Raw genomic sequence first — 25,097 nt, 5'->3', positions numbered from 1 at the left:
TCTATCATTCCAGTGTTAAGAATTAATTCAAAGACAGTGGTTAAAAATCCAATCTGCGTGTAGCCAAAAGGAGGGATAGAACACTGTGAAGCCCCCTCCCAGTTAAAAACAACTATCCGTGCCCTCTTGTGTTATAAAGGGGGAGCCCACAGCCTTCAAAAAGCCATATTTTATTAAATGTAACGTGAAATATTCGCCAAAAGGTGGGAAACTGCAAGGACAGCATCCTCAGCTTCTTTTTTAGAGGCTGGAAGAAAGGAACAATGATGCGGCTGGCCTCCACCCGGGCCAGGGCCTTTACAGCTCTGGCCCCGCCTGGTGGAACGCTCTTCCGCCAGCTGTCCCGGCCCTGCAGGATCTTAATGAGTTCCGCAGGGCCTGTAAGACTGAGCTGTTCCGCCGGGCCTTTGGGGAGACTAGCCGCTGATGGGCCCCCCCTCCTTATAACATCAAGTGGATCCTGCCGCCCCTTCCCTTTGGTTTTTAAGGGAATTGATAGTAGGTGCCATCTTTTGTGTTGATCTTAATAATGCTGCATTTTAATGGGGTGGGGTTTTTTTTTTTAGAGCCTGTATTAATCGATATTTAACGGATTTTAATCTGATATATGTGCTCTATTTTACATGTTGTTCACCACCCTGAGCCCTCCAGGGGAGGGCGGTATATAAACCAGATAGATAGATAGATAGATGGATGGATGGATGGATGGATGGATGGATGGATGGATGGATGGATGGATGGATGGATGGATGGATGGATGGATGGATGGATGGATGGATGGATGGATGGAGGGAGGGAGGGAGGGAGGGAGGGAGGGAGGGAGGGAGGGAGGGAGGGAGGGAGGGAGGGAGGGATGACAAGGAGAGAATGGGCCATCTAGGCCTTGAAACAGGGGATTATTATGTTTGCTTGCACTCACACCACAGCTAGTGTTCAATAGATGCCTGTGACAACCGCTCTACCTGGAATGACCAATATTTGCAGGGAAAAGCATGCAAATACGGGAAACAGACTATCTACCTACGAAGTTGCCCAGAGGCATACCTGGGCCACACTGCGCCCGGTGGCCACTCTGTATTTTCCACCCCCCACCCCCACACACTTACCTGAATGAGACAGTGCAGGCTGGAGAATCGGCCATTCCCTTCAGACCGAAAATGTCCTTGTGGCAACTACACTAGTGTATTTCGCCCCCAGGAAGTCTGTGCTCCCCATTGAAATGATGCCAAGACAAGACCCTATGGCCTCCCTTGGAAACAGAAGGTCGGCTGTTCCCCAGCACGCCTGGCAACAGATACTCAACTCAGAGACAAAGTCAACAGACTTACAAATCGGGCCCAGTTCCAGAAGTTTATCGAAAGAGCAGCACGTCGTGGTTCCCAGTGTTGCACAAAACTGTAGAGCCAAAAACACAAGCAGAAATGAAACAATAAACCCGATTAAATAAGAGCCAGTGTGCTTTTTGTAGCCTACTTCTGGACAGCACAAAACTGGCCCCCATTAACTGCATGGACAACCCGTGTGAATCAATTGCAGGCAGCCATTTCCTGGACGCCTTCCAATTCAGATTGGGGATAATTCAGATCAAATCAGAGAAGCTCCCTTCCAACTGGGGGTGAGGGAAAGTGCCGTCAAGTTGCAGTTGACTTGTAGCAACTCCATGTGGTTTTCAAGACAAGAGATGAACAGAGGTTGTCTCTGCCTTTGCCTGCCTCTGCACTGTAACACTGGACTTCCTCGGTTATCCCCCATTCAAGTACTAACCATGGGCTGACATTTCTGAAGTTCCAAGATCTGATGATAACAAGCTAACCTGGGCCATCAAAGTCAGGGTCTCTGGGCCTTTCCCCACTTACCTTAAGCCCCGCTACTTCCCTCCTCAAAGTAGGCTGCAGGGTCCCCCCCTGCACTCCCCTTCAACAACAGGGCCATTTACAGCTGCAGCCGGCCTGATCCGCTAGCTGCTGGGCAGCCCCTCTCAGCGCACAAGGCATCCCTGAAAGGCGCTGGAGAAAAATAGGCGCCTTTTGATGAGCTCAGCCAGCTGCCAGAAGCGTCTGGGGGACGCCTGGCGCTGCTCTCCAGGGATGCCGCGCGTTGAGAGCAGCGCGCGGCATAGGGGGGATCCCTGTGAGTGGGAAACGCCCTCTTTTAACTAATTGTTGTGAAGTAACATGAGCAACATGAAAAACGGGAGATCTGCTGGATCAATTCCCACAGTCCACTGAACACATTCCACACACCCATTGATTGTGAGGAAAGCTGGTTCCCATGTTATAGTTGCGTGTCTGGGTTATTTGCTCTGTCTTTTGGTCCAATATGATCTGTGGATTCTATCTCAAGTTGACTTGGCCCCAGTAATCCATGCAACAGACACTTCTAGGCTGGATTATTGCAGCTCGCTCTGCACAGGACTACTCTTTGGCTTGCTCTGGAAGCTCCAGCGAGGGGGCGGAGCGAGGGGGAGCTGCACCCTGCTCTGTCCAATGAGACCAGGGTCCTGCGGGATCTAATGTAGTTTTATAGGGCCTGTAATGTGGAGCTGTTCCACCAGGAATATAGTTGAGGCAGTTGCGGTTACCATCCCTGCCCCCCCGACCCATCCCGACCCGCCCCCCGCCCTGCCTTGCCACCACCACCTTCATCAGATGGTAAATTTCCTTTTCTCATCCTTTTTCATCTAATGGGACTTTTTCATCTAATGGGACTCGCCGTCCCTCCCTCTTGGGGAGGATTTAAAAATAGGGTTTTGTTGGACGCCTCTTATTATTCTTACTGCTGTTTTTAAAGGTTTTAGAAATTATATTTATAACTGTATTGAGATTTTATGCTGTACACCACCCGGAGCTCCTCGGGGATGGGGCGGTATAAAAATATAAATAAATACATACATACATACATACATACATACATACATACATACATACATACATACATACATACATACATACATACATACATACATACATACATACATACATACATAAATAATCCTTCCTCTTTTTGAAGATTCTGAGCTCTTTTGAAATGGGACTTTTTGCCACCTTAACTGATAGAAGAAGGAGAGGAAGAGGAGGAGGAGGAGTTTGGATGTATATCCCACTTTTCCAGTAAGGAGACTCAAGGTGGCTTACAAGCTCCTTTCCCTTCCTCTCCCCTGGGGAGTATGTAGCTTTAAAACTGAATTTATAGTAAGGGTGGTATAGAAATAAAATAAAATAAATAAATTCTCCCTCAATTTTTGCACATGCGACCAGACAACCCATGACTGAGAACTGAGGAAAGCCACCTTACCAAACAAGAGAGGCGAATCCAGACACAGCCTGTGTAGACCACAATGTATGGATTGTTACTTTTAATTAGCATAATAGGCAGTGGTGGGATCCAAAAATTTTAGTAACAGGTTCCCATGGTGGTGGGATTCAAACTGTGGCATAGCGTCAATGGAGCTGGGCGGGGCACAACGGAGGCGGGGGCGGGCATTCCGGGGGCGGGGCATTCCTGGGTGGGGCTGTGGCAAGGGCGCAGCCGCTGCACCGATCCTTGGGCGGGAAACGAATGCACGCAGGCGCAGGCTGCCACGCACACCGGTGCACCTCCTGCTAGACTGCTTCAAGTTCTGCGCGCTACTGCTGAGAGGAGGGGTGTAACTAAGGCAAAAATCACGTGGCAAAACCACCAATTAGTCACCCCCTCTCGGCACACACACATAATTAGTAACCTACTCTCGGGAACCTGTGAGAACCTGCTGGATCTCACCTCTGATAATAGGTTACATGCACAAACTTAATGGTGCCCCCTCTGCACAAATACTCCGCTACATGGTTCTTGCAGCTGGACCAACACAGACACCAATTTTAGCAGGGAAGGTAACATCCAAATGAAAGCAGCATCCTACTATAAAGAATCTTTTTTAAAAGTCAGAGGGCAAAGGCCTTTCCTTATCACCTTGTACCCTTGAATGAGAGCCACGCGTACGTGATGAAGTTCTGCTATATCCCATCCTGTAAGCGTCTAAGTGGCCCCCCTGATCAATTCCCAAAAGCCATTTCAGCTGGGAGCATCTGTTGGCCTTTGGGAAAAGGGGAGGGGAGGTGTCCGTCTTATGTTTTGCCAGGTCTGGCCAATAACTCTAACCCAATTTGCAGCCATATTAGAACTGGGTAATCACATTTGGAGCAGGGACAGGCGGCCTCTTGCAAATGGAGCTGACAGCCCAGACGAGGCCCCACAGCAAGATCCACCTCAGACAGCGGCTGCGCTTCTGCCGGTCTGGTTCTGGATGCAAAAGAGTCGGACGTCTGCATCAGGTAGAAAGCGGCACTTGCCCAAACACAAGGCTGGGCCCGCAGGTCTGTGGAGGCCCATCCTCGGGAACAGGAGGCACAGCTGGATCCCAGCTAGAGTTGCCAATTTCCAGGTAAGACCTGGAGATCTTCCAGAGTTACAACAGATCTCCAGACTGCAGAAATCAGTTTCCCTGGAGAACATGACAGCTTCTGAGGGCAAACTCTGTGGTATGCTGGCAGGGGCTGATGGGAATTGTAGTCCATGAGCAACTGGCAGGGGCTGATGGGAATTGTAGTCCATGGGCAACTGGCAGGGGCTGATGGGAATTGTAGTCCATGGGCAACTGGCAGGGGCTGATGGGAATTGTAGTCCATGAACAACTGGCAAGGGGCTGATGGGAATTGTAGTCCATGGGCAACTGGCAGGGGCTGATGGGAATTGTAGTCCATGAACAACTGGCAAGGGTTGATGGGAATTGTAGTCCATGAACAACTGGCAGGGGCTGATGGGAATGGTAGTCCATGAACAACTGGCAGGGGCTGATGGGGATGGTAGTCCATGAACAACTGGCAGGGGCTGATGGGAATGGTAGTCCATGAACAACTGGCAGGGGCTGATGAGAATTGTAGTCCATGAACAACTGGCAGGGGCTGATGGGAATTGTAGTCCATGAACAACTGGAGCACCATAGGTTGGCCACCCCATTCTAGATGAAGTCCTTCCCCAAATTTCTTCCTCCACAGGCAGCGCCCCAAATCTCCAGGAATTTCCGAGAGTGGAGTAGCCAACTCAGATCCCACGTCAGTGCAGAAAACCAAGAGAGCAAATATAATAAGTGTACTTATTTCATTCAGTAGTTTTAATGAAATGAGACTTTTGATGGACAAGTGTCAAATGCTTGTTGAAACGCATTCAACAGTTAAAGCTCCACAAGTCAGGAACGGTGTACCTCTCCGGTTGAGTAACTCGACAGATGTCTGTCAGCACAAGTTTCCTCTGAGGAAAAGCATGGGATATTTATCGATATAGTGCATGTTTATCCCTCTCTTCCTCCAAGAAATCTCAAAGCAGCAGATATAGTTGTCCCTTCCCTAGTTTATTCTCACATCCACCCTGTGAGGTAGTTTAGGCTGAGAGCATGTGACTGACCCAAGGTTACTCCATATAATGTGGGGATTTCCATCCAGCTCTCCCAGATCCTACTTTGTCACTCTAACCACTATACTTCAAAGCCCATCCTGGCTTTTTAAAATAAAGGAAGAGGAAAATTACAGGAAAGAACCTACGAGGGGGAAGAACGTCACAGATCCTCCTCATGTCTGCACCTTTACATTAATTCATAGTGAGACTTATCCAACCACAAATTCAGAAGATCTACGTTTTCTTAAGAGGGAGCAGCAATTCCCAACAATTCTCCCTCCCAGTTCTGAACTGCTAACCTCCTGAAATAAAATTTCAGTGGACTTAGTGTGGGTTTTAGCGGGAGGAGGGATTGGTAGAAACCACCACCACTCCACTCTTGAGAAAGCCCTTAAGTCTTCGGAACAGAGCATGGTTGGCTACAGGCCACTATTCCGTAGCTTTTGCATTATAAACATTCACGCATATGATCTCTTTCACTAACATGGTGCTTCAGGTCTTATTACCTGACCCCGAAACATGCTGGAAAAAGAACTTTGGGAATTTGGAATCTGTAAACAACCCTCACCCCACCCCCCTTGACATAGGACTTCTTCTGAGAAGGACCCTGAGCCAGTAGCATAGCGCCATCGGGACCGGGGGGCACAATACCCTGGGTGCGCGCCGCAGTGGGGGCGGGGGCACAGGGTGCGTGCAAGCCCTGGGTGCAGCTCCGCCCCCACCCTGGGTATATCGTCCCCATTCATAATTGGTTCTCTATGCTGAGAAAAGATGACCGTGTAACATTTCTGTGCATCATGCAGCTGTTATAAAAGCCTGGCCAGAAAAGAGCTAGAACTCCTGAGTGAGGTGGAGAAGGAAGAAAATAGATGTTAGCATGGCCTTTATCCCCTGCCTTATGAAATATTGGATTTCATATTATTTCTCATACTGTGTGCTACAAAATGCCAGTTTCCACGTTTGTATGGGTGGATAGCAGAGTGTCCAAGCTGAAAGCAAGCCTAAGGCAAAACAGTCTGTTTGCAGAGATTAGATCTATGAGTTACTCCAGTGATACAATCTGGATGCCTCATAACAAGGACATGCATCTTTAATTATCCCACCCTGCCAGAGTACTCCGTTAACATAATGGAATCTGTAGAACTCCTGAACACCACACCTCACTAGGCTGTTTTTTGGAAGCCCCTGATGCTGTGCTCTTGAGAAAACATTTCTCCAAACAATTGCCGCTTCCCTGCATTTTCCCCACCTCTCAGATATGATCTCCCTAACAACAAGATCCTTTCCTGATTCACTCAAGCCTCAGCCAAATTTGAAGACTTAAGGCAGAGACTTTAGGAAGCACCTCTGCATAAACCATTCAAGGTATCACTGATATAATCTAGGACCAATTGACCCCATTGTCCCGGGGAGTACAGACAATAGATAGAGCTGCTAATTAGCTCAACCCCGTTGTGAAAGATACCTGTCTTTTTTTCTCCCATATGCAGGCCAAGAACAGAGGGAGGGGAGACCAGTTATAATCAGGAGAATACTACGGGGGAAGATTTTTTTTAAAAATCTCTGTGTGCCGTCATGGCCCCAGCCCACCGGTGCCATCTTTCTAAGGTTAAATAACACAGATCCCCCGTGTCATATTTATCTTAGCGTTTACCATAAGCAAGATTTGTATGTATTGCTTAATTCCATGCTGTTAAGCCTGTTTGCTTCTCAGAATAGAATAGAACAGCTATTGTCCATTTCAAAAACCAAGGACACGATCCGTGTTAAACTCAGCCCTCCCAAGCCTCACTGGTTTTCGTGTGAGCGAGTTAAGCCACCTCCCCTGCTAAAACCAAAATAACTTTTAAGGGCTTAAAATGGCTGCCGAACGCTACAAGCGGCTGCATTTAATTGAACGCCCATCTTCAATAAGGGCTGCCTCGATCCAGTCTTTCAAGAGACTTTACAAGGATAAAGACTTCTGCTCTGCGATTTTGGCAAGTTCAGAAAGGGTAAAAAGAAAAGACCGCTTGTAAGGAATTGGCAGCAGTTTTAGCCACAATTCTAACCAGTGGGCTTTTTTCTTTACCCTTTCCAAACTTGCCGGAACAACACAGCAGAAGTCTTTATCCTCCTAAATCCATGCAAGACAGACAAATCAGCATGCTGCAGAATTAGTACTCCGAGCCATTAAACGGAAGGAATGATGTTACCTTCCTTAATCTGAGCTGACACATTTCTGTAAACAACGGAGAAGACTGGGTACAAATCACAGGACTGTGTCAACTCCAGCCTGATGCAAGGAAAGCCATTGAGTAGATCACACAAGGCCAAGGGTGGAGTGGACAGAATTTTTTTTAAAAACTACCCTTTTGAGTTGTCACTACATTTTACCCTTGGCTCTGGCCAACCCAGCCGTTGCTCTCCCCCGCTGCAATTGGCAAAAGCAGTACACAACACGACCACAAAGGTTCTGAGAATTTTCCTGCCCTCAGCAAAATGAGCGGATCTTCTTGGGGTTTTCTAAAATGCATGGGGGCCCAGTTCAAGAGAACACGTAGCACGAGGGAAGGGATTTCACCATCCCCCCTGCATGATTTGCCAATCAAGGCTGCACGATTTGCTAGTCAGTGCTGTGAATGATGTCTGGGAAAGGGAAAAAGACAGGCCATTTGCCTGTCTTTTTTTCTTTTTCGGGGTTAAAACTATATGGGAGGCGAGTTTCAGCTCATGAACTGGTGCAAGACCATAAGGTTTATACTCCCCACATCCCACACCACGTTTCTGATCTGGATAATTGTTAATTTGCTGTTTTAATGGGGTTTTAATGTAATTGTTGTTTTATTGTGTTGTCCAGAGACCTTCGGGGGAGGGGCGGTATATAAAAGCAATTATAAATAAAGGAAGGAAGGAAGGAAGGAAGGAAGGAAGGAAGGAAGGAAGGAAGGAAGGAAGGAAGGAAGGAAGGAAGGAAGGAAGGAAGGAAGGAAGGAAGGAAGGAAGGAAGGAAGGAAGGAAGGAAGGAAGGAAGGAAGGAAAGAAAGAAAGAAAGAAAGAAAGAAAGAAAGAAAGAAAGAAAGAAAGAAAGAAAGAAAGAAAGAAAGAAAGAAAGAAAGAAAGAAAGAAAGAAAAGGAACCTACCCAAATATTGGGCTTTTAAAGATGCAGGGAAGATTTCATTGTAGAACGGCCAACATCCTAAGGCAGTCAGTACTTACAAAGAACGGGATAAGACCAGCAGCTTTGTCTTGATCCAGAACTTTTCTTAGAGCTGATCCACGTACAGCAAACTTGTCATCAGTGGGTACCGCTTTAATCTTCACTCCGGCAATTAATCCGGCCTTTTCCACTGAAAAATGAGCCTGCAAACGGACAGGAGGAATGTCATCCTAAAAAAGCCATCTTCTGGAAACCATCCTGCTTTTCTTTGAATGCAGTGAAATCGTGGCCCTCGCAGTCTATTAACTGTACCAGTTCTTGGTCTATCATCATGGGAAATGCTCTCCCACTTGCCTGATCCCAGAGGCGTAGCTGGGCCAAACTGCGCCCGGTACGCATTCTATATTTTCCGCCCACCTCCATGGCCCCCCCGTGGCGCCCCCCCCTTCCCTGCTTCCCTGCTTCCCCCCTTCCCACACTTACCTTAGTTCCTTTCCTTTTTCTAGAACTTTTTCAGGCTGCAAAAGGCCTGTTCACAGTAAAAACGGCCTGATGGGAACTATACTTCCCAGGAGACCTTGTGAGCCCCAAGGTCTCCTGGGAACTGTAGTTCCTCAGGCTGTTTTTACTGCGAACAGGCCTTTTGCAGCCTGAAAAAGTTCTAGAAAAAGGAAAGGAACTAAGGTAAGTGTGGGAAGGGGGGTGGGGGTGCCACGGGGGGGAAAGGGGGAGGAGCCTGGGGGTGATTTTCTGTGCCCCCAGGCATGCACCCGGCGCACGGCACACACCCCTTCCCCTTGTAGCTCCGCCACTGCCTGATCCTTCAAGTTTTCTCCCCTCCTCAACATGGGCCAGAACATCTCAATCCTAAAAACCTTCCCTATGATTAAGCCTATCAATGACCTGTTTGACATGGATGAAGATGTGTTCCAAAATCACTGTTGTTTTCAGAACTTTCTCTGCACGAAACTCCACAAAGTAAAATTCTGGAGCATCCGAAGCTTCAAAGCCGAGGCCAATATGAAATTAACTTCATTTATTTAAAACATTAGTTTGCAACCTTTCTGTCTAGCAGAATTCGAAGCAGCTTACAATGTAAATAAAACAATAATAGAAAACACAAGAAAAACAAAATAGTATAAAAACACATAAAAGACAGCTTGCTCGGGACTAATTCTTTAGGATCCATTATTTTCCTTCTGGCATCACATACTTTGATTTGACCCTGTCCAGGGACGGCCTGCCTCCCATCACTCCCTTACCCATCACTCCCTTAGCCAGGAGTCTTTCTCTTTTGTTTTGCAGCTGCAATTGAGTCTGTTGCGGCGATCAGGCGTCGCTCTTCTTCCGCTGTTCCGCTACTCCGCTTTGCACTGGCTTTCGTTTGTGTTCCCGCTGATGTTGTTTCTATACAGTTCGTTTCTTATAGTTAGCTGTTAGCTGTTATTTGTTGAAGGACCTCTTTAAAGTATTTAGTTTTTTAGCGCATTGTATCCGGCGATTCCTATGGTGCTACCTTTTCCATTTTGCTGACCTTCCCTTTCTTGCTGTTAGGACGGGTTTTGGAGCAACTGCTTACGGCCAGTTCTCCCCCAGCTTTTCCTATCGTTCTCCTCTGCCTGTTGAGTGGAGAATTTTCTTCCCCCATTTGGGGATTGTAAAGATTAGGATGGATTTCTTCGGAGACTCTCCGAAGACGTTCGGTAGCCCAATTCTTTCCAAACTCTCTCAGCCTCACCTACCTCACAAGGGGTCTGTTGTGGGGTGAAGAAAGGGAAGGAGTTTGTAAGCCCCTTCAGGACTCTTTACAGGAGAGAAAGGTGGAGTTGAAATCCAAACTACTACTACTACTCTTCTCCTTTGAATTGCTATTTAAAGTGTTGCTAAAAATGAGAGTTACTCATACAATTCACTCAGGTGTGAAAACTTGAAGGGGATCCTGTAAGTAGCTTCCCATGAGACTTGCAGGGGAAATTCCGGCTTCTGCTCCTTCCCTGTTCACCGCCTGCAGCGCCCCCTCCTCCTCCCTCACCTGCCTACAGTCATCTCACCTCAGTGGCAGAGGAAGTGCCAGGTAGGCTCCCACCCACGAAGACGAAGAGGTGATGGGGATTGAGAGCATCAGTGGGGCAGGGGTGGCCAGTCAGTTCTCCTCCCCTGCATGCCTGCCACCTGCCTGAGAAGATATGGAATCGGTAGTGGGGCCTCCAGAGATGGTCATCTGTCCCTCTCTAACCAGTGGTGGGATCAAAAATTTTTAGTAACAGGTTCCCATGATGGTGGGATTCAAACTGTGGCGTAGCGCCAATGGGACTGGGCGGGGCACGACGGGGGCGTGGCCGGGCATTCCGGGGGCGGGGCATTCCTGGGCGGGGCTGTGGCAAGGACGCAGTACCTGGCGCTGATGCCCAGACCCGAGGAAGCGAATGCCGCGCGAAGGCGCGGGCTGTACGCCGCGCCAGTGCACCTCCTGCTAGACTGCTTCAAGTTCTGCGCGCTACTGCTGAGAGGAGGGGCGTAACTAAGGCAAAAATCACGTGGCAAAATCACCCATTAGTCACCCCCTCTCGGCACACACAAATAATTAGTCACCTACTCTCGGGAACCTGTGAGAACCTGCTGGATCCCACCTCTGGTAGTGGGGCCTCCAGAGATGGTCATCTGTCCCTCTCTAACATTGTCTTCTGCCAGCAAGTGAAGACTAAACCATTCTGTCCGGCATTCCCTACTTCCTGCCTCCCTACTCCCTACTTCCTGCCTTCATTTTCTGTCATGTGTTTTACGCGTATATATTTTAATTGCTTTTACGATGTGTTTTTATTATGCTTGTTGGCCACGTTGGGGACCCTGACTGGGCAGAAGGCAGGACGTAAACGTTGTAAATAAATAGTAGAAATTAAGGAAATGCCTGAGCACTTTGCCATTTACTATCCCAGCCAGCCTGCTGCCTCGTTGAACCTGATCTTTTTCTTTAGCCTGGAATTTTTTTCCCTCCCTTTTTGGATTACTGAGTCACCCAGCTATGAACTTAGTGCAGGAAGAAGCTCAGCAACCGGCCGCTCTGAAAGGTCAGAAACGTCTTAAGGCGAATCCTTCTGCAGACAGAACAATCCCCTGACCTTCAAGAGGCACAAAGGACTGTCATACCTCATTGAGGATCAAGCATTTACAACCCCCAAGCAGAGGGGGTTAAGTGGGAAGCTACGTGCAGTTGATTCAGAGATGTGTGGTTGGGGATTCAGGGACTCCAAAGGGACCAACAGAAAAGCTTTTGTGGCTTGTTATTGATAGCGGAGTCAGAAGTGATTTTATTCCATTTCTGATCTTGCTTCTAAATAAAGATGGAACTATGTTTTATTTCTGTGTAAGTTAGGTGGGAACACACTGTATTAGGTAGAAGATAGGAATTGTAGCTATCTTTTGTACTTGTGTCTGCATGGAACCTCCTTTGCTCAAGGCAGGAATCCACCCCTGCTCCACCTGGGCATGTCCCTTTCATTTGCTAAAACCATGAATGGACGCTGACAAAAGGGACCCCGGAAGAAGCGCCTCAATCTGCCTAATCCCACCAGCAGGCAGATAAGGGTGCCGTCGTCGTTAGGTTTCGTTTCCTGGCCCCCAAGCACCCAAAGGACTCTTTTGTGTTTTTCCCACCTGTGCTTACGTCATTGCCTCGCCCGGCTTCAGCCGCGAAATTCAAGAAGGGACAGCCCTCTGGACTCTAATTGGTTCCCATGTATCTGTAAATGAATGGTTGTAGGCTGTCCTGTACTCCCCGGGAGAGAGTGTATTTAAGCTGTTGTAAAGCTGCTAGGCAGTGGCAGTTGCCGTGGTGTGGAGGTACTGACACGTAGGTCAGCATCTCAATAAACTCATTTTTATTTCTTAATATTCTCGCTGTGTTGGGTCCTGTTTCTGTTCCCCTGCGCTGCCAAGAGCTGGTTGGTCTGGAGCTATTAAAAGTTACCAGGCAGCGCGGTAACATTATTATTCATGTATCGATACCGTAATAGTAAATCCTACTTAACTGTTTTGTCATATCCTGTGGCATGAGGCCTAGCAATGTTCAGAAGGAAATGCCTGACCCTGAGGAAAATGAAAAACGATTTCCTAATCATTGGCAAATGCCTTGGCGAATGCTGGGAAATTTTAAGGAAGGTGCTTGAGGAGATTGGAGGTTGGAGACAATGTGACCTCATTTCCGGATGACAATCTAGGAATTCTCCTAATGTCTATGATAAAGGCCATAAAGACATGGGGAAATCCCTAGAGCAAGGGTATGTGATGCTGTGTCCGTGGGTGCCCCAAACACTTCTCCTCGTGCTTTTCAAGTGTTTTCTAGAAAGCAAGGACCAGGGGCTTTTGCTCAGCAAAGCTTCCGATTGGCCATTGGAGATTTGATTCGCTAGGCAGATTTTTTTTTAAAAAAATGTTGCATTGGTAGCAACTGTCACCACTGCACAAGAATCTTTTATTTATTTATTCATTCATTCATTCATTCATTCATTCATTCATTCATTCATTCACTCATTCATTCTTTGGACTTTTATACCGCCCTATCCCCGAAGGGCTCCGAGCGGTGAACAACATACAGTCACAATACAATCATAAAATGGCTAAAACCTTTAAAAGAAGCAATAGAAAAAATGAAAGACTAAACCTAATAAATAGGATAAATATAGGTGGCGTCTGACAGTCTCATTTTTTAAAACTCCTCACCCAAGAGGGAGGGACGGCGAGTCCCATCAGATGCCAAGAGGCCCAGATGTAAGGGGCCAGAAAGAAAAGGGGGGGCACCATCAGCGGCTGGTCCCTCCAAAGGCCCGGTGGAACAACTCCGTCTTACAGGCCCTGCGGAACTCACCGAGGTCCTACAGGGCCTGGACAGTTGGAGGGAGAGCATTCCACGAGGCTGGGGCCAGAGCCGTAAAGGCCTTGGCCCGTGTGGAGGCCAGCCGCATCATCGAGGGGCCTGGGACCCCCAGTAGATTGGCCTCAACTGAACAAAGAGGCCATACAGGAACATATGGGGTGATGCGGTCTCGAAGATACTTTGCTGTGTAAATTACAGCGGCCATTCCAATCTTCAGGTTAGGCTCAAACTGTCTGGCTATCCCATAAGGCTGAGGGGCCCCTGATATATTCATTCATATTGTATACCAATCCCTCCTCCCACTACAACCCATACTAAGTTTCCATGAATCACGGCAAAATCTGCAGGCAATTGCTCTACTGGCAAATTCCTTGAAGTGTGTAATGTCACTTCTGGGGTTTTTTTCCTGGAAGTGATGTCACTCCACACCAAAGGCCTCTCCTGTGTCTCCTGCTGGTTGCTGAGCCTGGCAGCCCCATTCCCTGGTCAAGATTTTTTTTGCTGTTCTGATTTCAAATGAAGGGGAAAGTATTACCTTGCTTGTGTTAACCTAAATCTTGTATTAATGGTCTGTTCTTTTAAGCAGTTGATTTATACTTGTTGCAAAAATTCAAAATATTTATATTTAGGAAAGATAGCTGTGGATGCCTGAAAGCATATAATTAGATGCTGCAAAACCGAGGCAGGGAGAGAGGACTTAAAGAGTTCAGAAATAATCAACAAAAGTATCACTTCTGCCATTTTACTGGCATTTAGATCATAAAATGTCAGCTTTGTTGGAAGAAGCTGCAGTCCCGGGCTTCATCAGGTAGGATTAAGTATTTTTCCATGTTGAAAAGGTTAAAGGACAAGGGCACATTTGCTTTGGTTTAAGTTCAAAATTTTCCTGATCCCCGCCCTGCAGAGACTTTGTAAGCAAGAACGGCTGCTAAATGCTAATCCTATTGTAGGAAGTAGAATTGCTTTGATACAGTTTACAGTTTACATAAAGCAATGCTGGATATGATACTGGTGCCTACGGACATGTTACTGACTGCCCAGACTTGCCAAAAACAAACCCTACTTCTTGTGGGTAACATCGCACTGACAAACGTCAGGCTATAAGGAGATGCTGTTGTTTGAAATGTTGTCTCTTTTTGGAGAGCTAATTAGACCATTGAATGCAGAGTAAAGAATGGATCCATCCAGCGTCAGCCCAGAGAACTGACTTAGATCAAGCAAAATGGTCAAAAGTCGTGGACATCTAGACATACAGGACGATCTATCTGGCAAGTGAAGTTCCCAGGCCAAAAGTATTACTAAAAGACTGTCCACTAGGCTTGGTCAATACCCTAGAAATTCGGTAAAATTCCGATTTGGATTTATTCAGGCATAAACATATCTGTATGCCCAAATAAGACAAATAACATATTCGGATAAAAATTCGGTCCGTCTGATTTGGTATTTTTTGGTATTTTTTCACGTTTGTGCCTGCAGGGGGCGCATTTTTAAAGCTAGAGGCACCGAATCTGGGATTCGGTGAACCCGAATCTCCAAGCCTACTGCTACTCAGGTTCTCAAGGGTACCATGCTGGAACTGCGAGTAGGGGTTTGCCTGCAACAGGAGGCCAAACAGAAAGCCCACCCTTGCTGCTTCATGTTTTTAGAATGTGTGAGAGGGGAAAATAGCATAAGGTAGATACAGAATCAGCTAAGAATAAACAGGTGATATAGAGGCTTTCCCCACTGACAGAGTTGAACTGGTTTCTACCTAGGTTCGCCTCAGTGAATCCCCACTGCCACCGAGCTCAACATTGTTTTGTCTCAGTTCCCCCCCCCCTCAGAACTGCGACATCCTTGTTGCAGTTATGGATTACACTTTTCTGCCGGAACAAGGTCGATACCGCTTCGAAGTGGGGAAGCATCGAAACGACACCTCATCCGTTCAACCAATCACAAGCCGCTTTTGTGGCATGCGCAGAACGGGAGAGTCGTGGTGGGCAGAAAGCGCATGTAACTGTAAACTGTAAAAACTGTAAAAAAAAAAAGAACGTTTCCCGCCGTAGCACAAGCTCCAATCACGATCGAGGAGCGAAACAGGCACCAAGATGATCCCACCCACTTAGCTCGGTTCCAGGGGGCCAACTCAGTTGCTGTGGGGACAGCCTGGAATCGCCCTCCACTGAAGGGAACCGAGTCGACCTTAGCTCCCTTCTGTAGTGGGGAAAGCCCCATAGAATAGAAAGGTATGCATATAATGGAAATGAAGCGATTTCTAATTGGTACAGTTTCATCCCACTCGTCTCCCCTCAATGAACTCAACACAGCACCCAGTTTCCCAGGACTTCTGTTATGGTGGGAGACCCCCCCCCCCAGCAATCCCTGCCACTGCCCACTGGTGTCTGAAAGCCACTTGGGAAAATGGCAGCAAAAATGGGGGGCATGGTTTAACCATAGACTGCTCCCCTTAATGCAGTGACTTTATTTCTACTTATAGTCTCATACCTTTACCTTCACCTTTGAGCAACTCAAACAGATGAAGCATATTCTACCTTGATTCCCTCCATGGACCTGATACCTGGTGGCAAACATGACCAAGCCTGGAGCTCTGGAGTCACAGCTACTTCGCTTCCATCAGAAGTGGGATCCAGCAGGTTCTCACCAGTTCCCGAGAGTGGATTACTAATTATTTGTGTGTGCCAAGAGTGGGTTACTAATTGGGTCTGCTTTTCCATTAGAAATTCCATTAGGTCCAAAAATCATAAAGTCCTGTTGTTTCCTATGTGGCTGGTTAGCGAAGGTAGAAAACGGGATAATTCTCCCTGTTGGGCTGTTTTCAAAACATGTTTCAGAAATATGGTCAAGTTCCTTGTTTAAGGAAAGTATCCTTCTTTTGATTTCTAGAAACAAAATTAAGTATTTGAAAGTATTAAGTATTTGACAGGCAGTCAATTAGAGGAGAAGTAGTTGTTTCTGTTGGCAGTAGACGATAGGACTTGCTATAATGAGTTTAAATTATGGACAGAAAGATACCAACTGGAAATTAGGAACTTTTTTTTTACAGTAAGAGTTTTTTACAATAACAGAGAAATTATTAATGCCCTGCCCCCGGAATGCACGCCCATGCCCCCGTCGAGCCCTGCCCAGCCCCATTGGCACTACGCCACTGTTTGAATCCCACCACCATGGGAACCTGTTACTAAAATGTTTGGATCCCACCACTGGCTTCCATGTTTACTTTTTGTAGTAGTGGGTTTCTGGCTCTGGTGCTATGCTGGTTACCACAATATTTTTCCCTGCATGAGTACAATTGTTCTCCAAATCCATAAGCCAACAAATAGCAGTACTCACTTGATCAGATGTATATGCCACCAAGCGGCCCATGATTTCTCCCGGAGTCAATCTTCTGTTTTCTGACTGGACTCGATTGAGTGCTTTGGTTCTGGCCGCAAGGAGGGCGACCAAGGTAGCCTCGCTGGCGGTGCTCTGCGGTGAAGAAGAGACAAGTTCAGCAGCAGAGGCCACCACCCAATGGGAAATGTCTCCAAACATAAAGCTTATCCATTGCACTGACAAGAATAGGCTGAAGATTTAGACCAGGGGTGTCCAACTGTGGCACCCTAGATGATAATGGACTACGATTCCTATCAGCCAATTGGCCATGCTGGCAGGGACTGATGGGAATCGTGGTCCATGAACATCTGGGGCACCAAAGTTGGACACTCCTGATTTAGACCATTCCAGAACTATGTGGCCCCAAATTAGGGTTGCTCACTTAAGAGTGGGAAACTCCTGGAGATTTGGGGGTGGAGCTTTAGTTGGGGAGGGTTTGGGAAGAGGAGGGACCTCAGGTAGCTAACGGCACTCCCGCAGGCTTAAGCCCCTGCATCACACCAACCAACCTCCCTCTTCTCCAACTTCTCTTTTATCCCTCTCAGGAGGTTCCCTCCCTCCTGGGAGCCCCCTGTTCCAGTCTCGTAGTGACTGGTGAACTGCCTTGCCCTGCCAGCCTGGTACTGGCTGCTCAGCCTTCCTGGCCCTTCTCTTTGATTACAGCCTGGCTAGAGCTCTGCCAGCCCCACTCCAGTCTTTGAGGCTGCAGTAGACTGCTGATTGCAACTTGGCTGGGGCTGTGCTGTCTCCATTCTTTTCCCTGTAACTGCTGAGGCTTGATATTGCAGCTGAGGCTTTCCTGCCAGCTTCCTGCAGTCTCTCCCAGCCCCTGCTGGTAAGTCCAAGGGGTGGGGCTGCTGGTTGTGGGGTGCTCCAGGGCCTCTGGGTGAGCGTCTGTGACAAGAAGAGCAGTGGAACAAACTGCCTGGTGCTGGAAAACATCCCTGTCTCTCGATATATAGATTCCCTCTGAAAGTTGGCAACTCCAGCTTAAAATGAAGACATGGGAAATACCCAGCTAAGGAGGTACTTCTTGCAGCTACCATTTCGTAAATACCGTCTCTTTTATGTCCTGCTATTTATGTATTTCATTTATAAATCCACCTTTCTCACTGAGACTTCAGATGGTTGACACTATTTAAAAAAATTAATCAAACCTGGATTATAAAATTAGAGACTGTGACAATAACAGTGAAATACATGCATGAAATACCTTCAAGCCAACCTTGCTGGTTCATGCGGTAGAACAGAACTTGACTAGGGGTTCTGCATGCACTCAGGCATGCTCCCCAAAATATATCCTACAGTTTATCAGTGCTCTGGTTTAGAGAGTCAAATGTGGAGAGTCCTACCAGAGGGGAAATTTAACAGACTAGCATTGCATACATAGCTTGGTAAATTAAAGGCACAATTCAGCCAAAGTGAAGGATTGTGAAATTGCTCATCGTTTGTGAATTAAACACTTGGACAAGCATTTCTCATTGAAATCCATAGGGCTCATGTGCTTTAATGTGACAATTCCAGACTAATAAAATATTTAAAAAACCTAACGTGAAAATTCTGATGGGAAAGTTGTTGTTTTTTAGGAGCCACAAACTAAAAGTACTGGCTATGATCCTTTCCTCTTCACTGCAAGCAAACAAAGGTTACCATGGCGAGACGGTTCCAAGAGCTGGCAGAAATTATGGGTGAGAACAGCTCCTCACATCGACTGATGCCTCCAGCTGAAAATTTGCTTTCTTTTTTTTTTAAGTTTCAAGCGTCACCGTTGAATTGGCAATAAAGGGCTTCATATCGATTTTGTCTTTCAAAGGTAATTAAGAACCAGTTCTCAAAGGCCACTGCCACAATATTCATTGGGTGCTCAGTCCAGGAATGACTGGCAGTCTAATAGAAAGCCCATCTTGTTCGTGTCCATTTGTGTTTTTATCACTACGATTAAAAGCGAGAGGCGAGAAGGACAAATTGCCTCATTTCCACAACCAGCACAGACACCCTCTCTCATCCTCCAGTCCCTAAACAGGACAATTATTGGTGTCTTCCAAAATTATGGAAGATATAGGAATTGAAAAGGGCAATATTTCCAGTTGGCAAACAGATACAAATTCCTATTGTTATCAGCACAAAATTGGCACTATCTCAGATGAGGTAAACGGCTATTTCAATGCCACAGACAAAAGTGGGGGTTCAGTCGTTCCAGATTATTTTCTCCCCTTAAGTTTTATTTATTTTATTTATTTATTTATTTTTTAAGCTTTTATACCGCCCCATCCCCGGAGGGCTCTGGGCGGTGTACAGCAGAGGGAAAACAATGTAAATAATTAAATTAAAACATTTAAAAGCAGCGACAACCATAAAACATTCCTAATAATATGATAAACTACTGTAAAATAGATGAATGCTCACTCAATCTACTTATAGTAATTTCTGTCCACCTCCCCAAAAGGGGGGGCGTCCAGCATCTCTAACCTAAAAATTCCCTCCCCTTCCAAAAGGGAGTGAATGGCCCGAGTCTGAGATGACAGCTGGCCCAGGATGTCAGGCCCGGCCCAAGCTATCAGGGCCGGGCCAGGGGCTGGGGCACCATCAACCAGCTGGAGTTCCTCCAAAGGCCTCGGGTGGAACAGCTCCGTCTTTACCAGGCCCTCTTGGGGCGGGAATCCCTTCGCCAAGCTGTCCCGGTGAGGGCCCGACAGCTGGAGGAAGAGCTGTTCCACCAGGCCGGGGCCAGAGCCGTGGAAGCTGCTCTGGCCCGCGGTGGAGAGCCAGCCGTGATCATCGAGGGGCCAGGGACCACCAGTAGATTGGCCTCCACCGATCGGAGAGGCCGTGCAGGGACGATATGGGGTGATGCGCGGTCTCCGAGATCACGATGGTCCCAGGTCACGCAGAAGCCTTGAAGGTCCAATACCAGCACCTTTGAAGAGGGCTGATCCGGAATTTCCACCGGGAGCCAAAGTGCAGCTGGCACAGTATAGAGTTGAATATGTAGCAGCAGGGTGGCACTACCTGCAAGCAGAAGCGTGCGCTGCATGCTGGACCAGTTTTAATTCTCCTGGATCAAAACGCAAGGGAAGGCCCGCCAGAGCTGAAGTTACTAATAGTCCAATCTGGAGATGACCGCTATGCGTGTATCACAGTGGCTAGGTCCGGGCTTGGGAGAGGAAGGGCGCCAGCCGCCGGGCCCTGGCGAAGATGGAAAGAAAGCAGCTCGGGTTCTATGGGCCACCTGGGCCTCCATGGCCAGAGACGAATCCAGGTGGACCCCCCAGGCTCGCATACGGAGGAGGGGGGTCAGTGCCAAAGTGGTCCCCTCCCACACCCGGGCGGCTGGAAAGACTCTCCCCCACGGCCACACGCTGCCAGAGGATCTCCGCTCTTCGAGTGGATTCAGTTTCAACCTGCTCTGCCGCGAACCAACCAGCAACACGGCCTCCAAACAGTGCTGTAGAGTCACAGGGCGGCGGCTGCTCCCTCCATCAACAGAACGAAAGCTGAGTGTCATCTGCATACTGATGACATATACCAGCCCAAACTCCGATCTAATTCAGCTGAGCAAGGGGTCGCATATAGATATTAAATAGCAGCGGGGATAGTAGTGCCCCCTGGGGTACACACCGTATTGAAGCCGGGCACTTCCGGGAGGCTTGACTCCCCGCGATCTCACTTGTTGACTCCGGCCCCGGAGAAACGAGACAATCCATTGAAGAGTTCGACAGTGCCTCGCGACTCCAGAGGCAAGCCAGGGCGGTGGGTCAAAAGGTCGTGATGCGATCACATCAAACGCTATCGCGGTGAGATCTAACAACACCAGCAGCGCCGCATCCGCCTCGGTCAAGCTGAATATCGGAGATTAATATCTGTGACCCGGCGGCGATTTGAACAGTCTCCGTCATTCCATGCCCAGCACGGAAGCCGACTGGAAGGGGTCAAAGCCGATGCCGGCGCGGCCATCCAGAAAAAAAACCTTTGAAGTGCTGCTCCAACACCACTCTTTCAATTACCTTCCCCAGAAACGTAAAGATTCGGAGACGGGCGGTAATTTGCCAGATCACTGGATCTAACGATGGTCTTTTAAGAGTGGGCGGACCACTGCCTCCTCCTTCGCTAACCCATCCGGAAGGTTCCCTTGCTCAAGGGAACCATTGATTATACTCAACAGATGGGTCAGAAATTCCCGCCCGGCAGGTTTTCACTGCCAGTGACGGCACGGATCCAGAGGACAAGTAGTAGGTCTAACAGCAGCTAAGGCTCTGGCTCGACAGCGGCTTCAGAGAGCAGGGAGAATCCTGGGCACAAAACAAGGGCCCGAAGACGGCAAGGGAGTCTCCAGTTCACTAATTGTAGCTAATGGGCTGGGCGAATAGGTCATGGCGAGCCGCAATCTTATCCGCGAAAAAGCTCATAAATGCCTCACAGCTGATTCTCAACTGGGAATTTGAAGATCTCTCCGATAAGGAGGTCAATGACCTAATTATGGCAAAACAATTGTGCTGGGCTTAGAGCTAGCGGATGCTGCAGGGAGGAGGAGAAGAAGGCTCCTCTTCACTTCCTTCGTCGCCACCCTCACAGGCTTCTCTCATAAGCCGCCCTATAGGGTAAGCCTGGCGCGAGCTTCGTCGCTGGAAGTTTTCTCCACACACTCGGGCTTCTTAGACGCCTAAGTTCTCGCTTTCACGCGGCGCAGCTCCTCTGTATACCACGGATGCTGCTGCCGCACGCGGGACCGAGGGCGCCGGGGAGCAACACAGCATCGATGGTATCGGAGAGCCGGGAGTTCCAGTCCTCCACCTGCTCATCGAAAGTGTGCCGGGCGGGTTCAGGGTCCCGCAAGAGAGCATTCAGGGAAACCAAGTGGATCCATAAGTCTTCCTCCGCTGGCATGGGCGTAAATTAGCCCGTTGCCTAGACGGGTTGATGCGGCAAGTCCACCCGGACCTTTCAGGGCATAAATACCGGTCGGACCATGGCACTCTTTTCAGTAGAGTGATACGCACCAAATTTATCCCCTAACTGGGAAGACCAAATCCAGCTGCGGTGCCCAGCCTTCATGGGTGGGGCCAGAATTTATCAAGGAGAGGCCTAGCGTCGCCATGGATGACACTAGATCCGCAGCCGCTGTACATGAGGCGGCATCGACATGGGCGTTGAAGTCCCCCAAGACAATAAGCCTTGGGAACCGCAACGCCCAGTCCGACACCACCTCCAGCAGCTGTGGCAGGCCGCTTCCCGGTGCGCTAGGTTTAAGCTTCTTTTATGATGGATTGGGACAGGGTTTTGCAGATGTTCATGGACTACAATTCCCATCAGCCCCTGCCAGCATGGCCAATTGGAGACCCCTGATAAGAACATAAGAACATAAGAACTAGCCTGCTGGATCAGACCAGAGTCCATCTAGTCCAGCTCTCTGCTACTCGCAGTGGCCCACCAGGTGCCTTTGGGAGCTCACGTGCAGGATGTGAAAAGCAATGGCCTTCTGCTGCTGCTGCTCCTGAGCACCTGGTCTGCTAAGGCATTTGCAATCTCAGATCAAGGAGGATACAGATTGGTAGCCATACATCGACTTCTCCTCCATAAATCCGTCCAAGCCCTTTTTAAAGCTATCCAGGTTAGTGTCCATCACCACCTCCTGTGGCAGCATATTCCAAACACCAATCACACGTTGCGTGAAAAAGTGTTTCCTTTTATTAGTCCTAATTCTTCCCCCCAACATTTTCAACGGATGCCCCCTGGTTCTAGAATTGTGAGAAAGAGAACAAAATTTCTCTCTGTCAACATTTTCTACCCCATGCATAATTTTATAGACTTCGATCATATCCCCCCTCAGACGTCTCCTCTCCAAACTAAAGAGTCCCAGATGATCTGTATCATCTGCACTAACAGGCAGTTGCTCTCCTGATTCTCAAGCAGAGGTCATTCATTTCACCTACTGCTGGATCCTTTTAACTGAAGCCACCAGGAACTGAACCAGGAACGTTCTGCATACAAAGCAGAGACTCTACCCCTGAGTTGCAGCTTCTCCTGTAAGGATTCACATAGGATGACATATGATGACATGCAAAGAGAAAAATCACAAAAGCATTCGCTGTGTAATGGTTGCTTTGACAACTAAGTATGACTACCCAGAGTATCTGCTGAAATGTATCTAACCACACATCAGTGGACCAGGCCTTTCTTTTCCTCTTTTTAGTTAGGTTCCTGTTGATAAATGCATGTCTTGTGCTAGCGTCTGAGGGGCCTTTTGTCCTTACTACTATATGCACTTAAAGATAAGTGTTTCTACTGACTATGAAAGCACGCTGCATTTTCTACCTGGCATGAACAGAACATACAGCGATAACCAAGAACACAAAACATTCACAACGATGTACCATATATACTCGCATATAAGTCGACTTATACGCGAGTGAGGTGTATTTTTAAAAAATATTTTAGGGTTTTTATTTTGTCGGCCACCAGGGGGCGCAGTTTTTAGGATAGCGGCACCAAAAGTTCAGGGTATCATCAGGTGACACTCCTGATGATACTAGCCAGGTTTGGTGAAGTTTGGTTCAGTTTGGTGAAGTTTGGTCCATAACTTTGGACCCCCAAAGGGGGTGCCCCCATCCCCCATTGTTTCCCATGGGATCTAATAGTAGATGGGGCTACATTTTGAGGGCTCATAACTTTGGACCTCTTGAACCAAACTTCACTAAACCGGGGTGGTATCATCAGGATAATCTCTTGCTGATACCAGCCAGGTTTGGTGATGTTTGGTTCAGGGGATCCAAACTTATGGATCCCCAAAGTGGGTTCTCCCATCCCCCATTGTTTCCAATAGAAGTTGCCACCTCTTGTTTCCAATGGAAGCATCTACTAATAGTAGATGGGGCTACCCTTCTGAGTGGATTTAAAGGGAGAATCAGGGCTTACAGAGATAGTTTAATGTTTTTCTCTAAAATAATTATTCAAAAACATTTAACCTACTGATGTAATTAATGTAATTTCATTGGTATCTATTTTTATTTTTGAAATTTACCAGTAGCTGCTGCATTTCCCACCCTTGACTTATACACGAGTCAATAAGTTTTCCCAGTTTTTTGTGGTAAAATTAGGTGCCTCGACTTATATGCGGGTCGACTTATACACGAGTATATACGGTATTCTCCTCATTCCAGCTTACCTGGATCACCCCACCTCCTTCTCCATCTTTCCCAGCCAAAAACTGGGGGGGCAGATCGATCATTTTTCCTAGCCAATCCAGCATCACGGTCTCCAGTTCTGTGCATGCCGGGCTGGATGCCTAGAAAGGAAGAAGACAGCAAAGAAGGAGCAGGAGGAGACGAAGTTGAGATGTATGCCCCATTTTTCTCGACACTACAAGCTCCTTCCCTTCCTTTCGCCACAACAGACACCTTGTGAGATTGGTGGGCCTGAGAGAGTTCTGAAAGAACTGTGGCATGGCCAAAGGTCACTTCGTGTGGAGGTGCAGAGAAACAAATTCAGGCTTCTGGGCCTAAATTGGGCCTGCCCTGCAAGATTTCCCTTATTCCGCAGCTTTCAAAAAACGATAAAATTGGTGGCTCTTTTAAAAAAGCCTGGGCTGCTCCCGCTCCCATGCAAACACCACAGGAGACGGACCGGTTTATTTTCCCCCACTCACCGCCTGCTCTCCCCGCCCCACAGCTACAGCCAATCAGAAGGTCAGAAAAACGGGAATGTTCGCATATGTGCAGGAATCTACATAAACTACGTAAATGCACGTAAATGTACATAAACTACGTAAACGTTCATGTGGAAAATGAAAATAAACCAGGGGCTTGTGCATAATCCACTAGAGTTCTTCTTCCCAGCCTGAATGCGCTGATGGGGCAGCCGTGCGAAAGGAGAAACCGAGATACAAACAACCCGGCATGTTCGATCCCGGTTTTCCCTCAGGATATTATGTCCATGGGAAAACCGCCTTTGCCAGGCTTACCTTTGGATGTACACAGTGGTGGGATCCAAAAATTTTAGTAACAGGTTCCCTCACCAGCCTCCCCCCAGCAAAGGGGGCAGAGGCGTACCTAGGCAAACCTGAGCCCTGGGCAAAACCTGAGTTGGATGCCCCCCCATGGGCAGCCACCCCACCACGACCCCCCCAAAAATTTTTTTGCACCAAGTCATTTCTAAATCATCATCACATTATAGAAAATGCCCCAACTCACAAATCTGAACACAGCAATGGTGAAACACACAGGTTCTTTGATAGAGACTGGTGAGATAAAAGGTACGAAAGGCTGAGAATCAATGAATTGCAGTA

General features: G+C 47.8%; 1 protein-coding gene across 3 annotated transcripts in view; it reads right to left on the bottom strand.

The window, feature by feature from the left end:
• DDC (dopa decarboxylase) overlaps window positions 1–25,097 on the bottom strand; it is a 72,961-nt gene that overhangs the window by 31,979 nt on the left and 15,885 nt on the right. For all 3 annotated transcript variants that reach the window (XM_048511788.1, XM_048511787.1, XM_048511786.1), the window contains exons 4-7: window positions 23,979–24,098; window positions 16,775–16,909; window positions 8,631–8,774; window positions 1,329–1,395 (exon numbers count right to left, since the gene is read on the bottom strand). In XM_048511788.1, the coding sequence (XP_048367745.1) occupies window positions 1,329–1,395; window positions 8,631–8,774; window positions 16,775–16,909; window positions 23,979–24,098 (466 nt within the window). The remainder of the gene's footprint in view (window positions 1–1,328; window positions 1,396–8,630; window positions 8,775–16,774; window positions 16,910–23,978; window positions 24,099–25,097) is intronic.

Source organism: Sphaerodactylus townsendi, linkage group LG11, assembly GCF_021028975.2.
Source record: "Sphaerodactylus townsendi isolate TG3544 linkage group LG11, MPM_Stown_v2.3, whole genome shotgun sequence".
NCBI classification, from domain to species: domain Eukaryota; kingdom Metazoa; phylum Chordata; class Lepidosauria; order Squamata; family Sphaerodactylidae; genus Sphaerodactylus; species Sphaerodactylus townsendi.
This window is presented reverse-complemented; position numbering and strand designations above follow the sequence as displayed.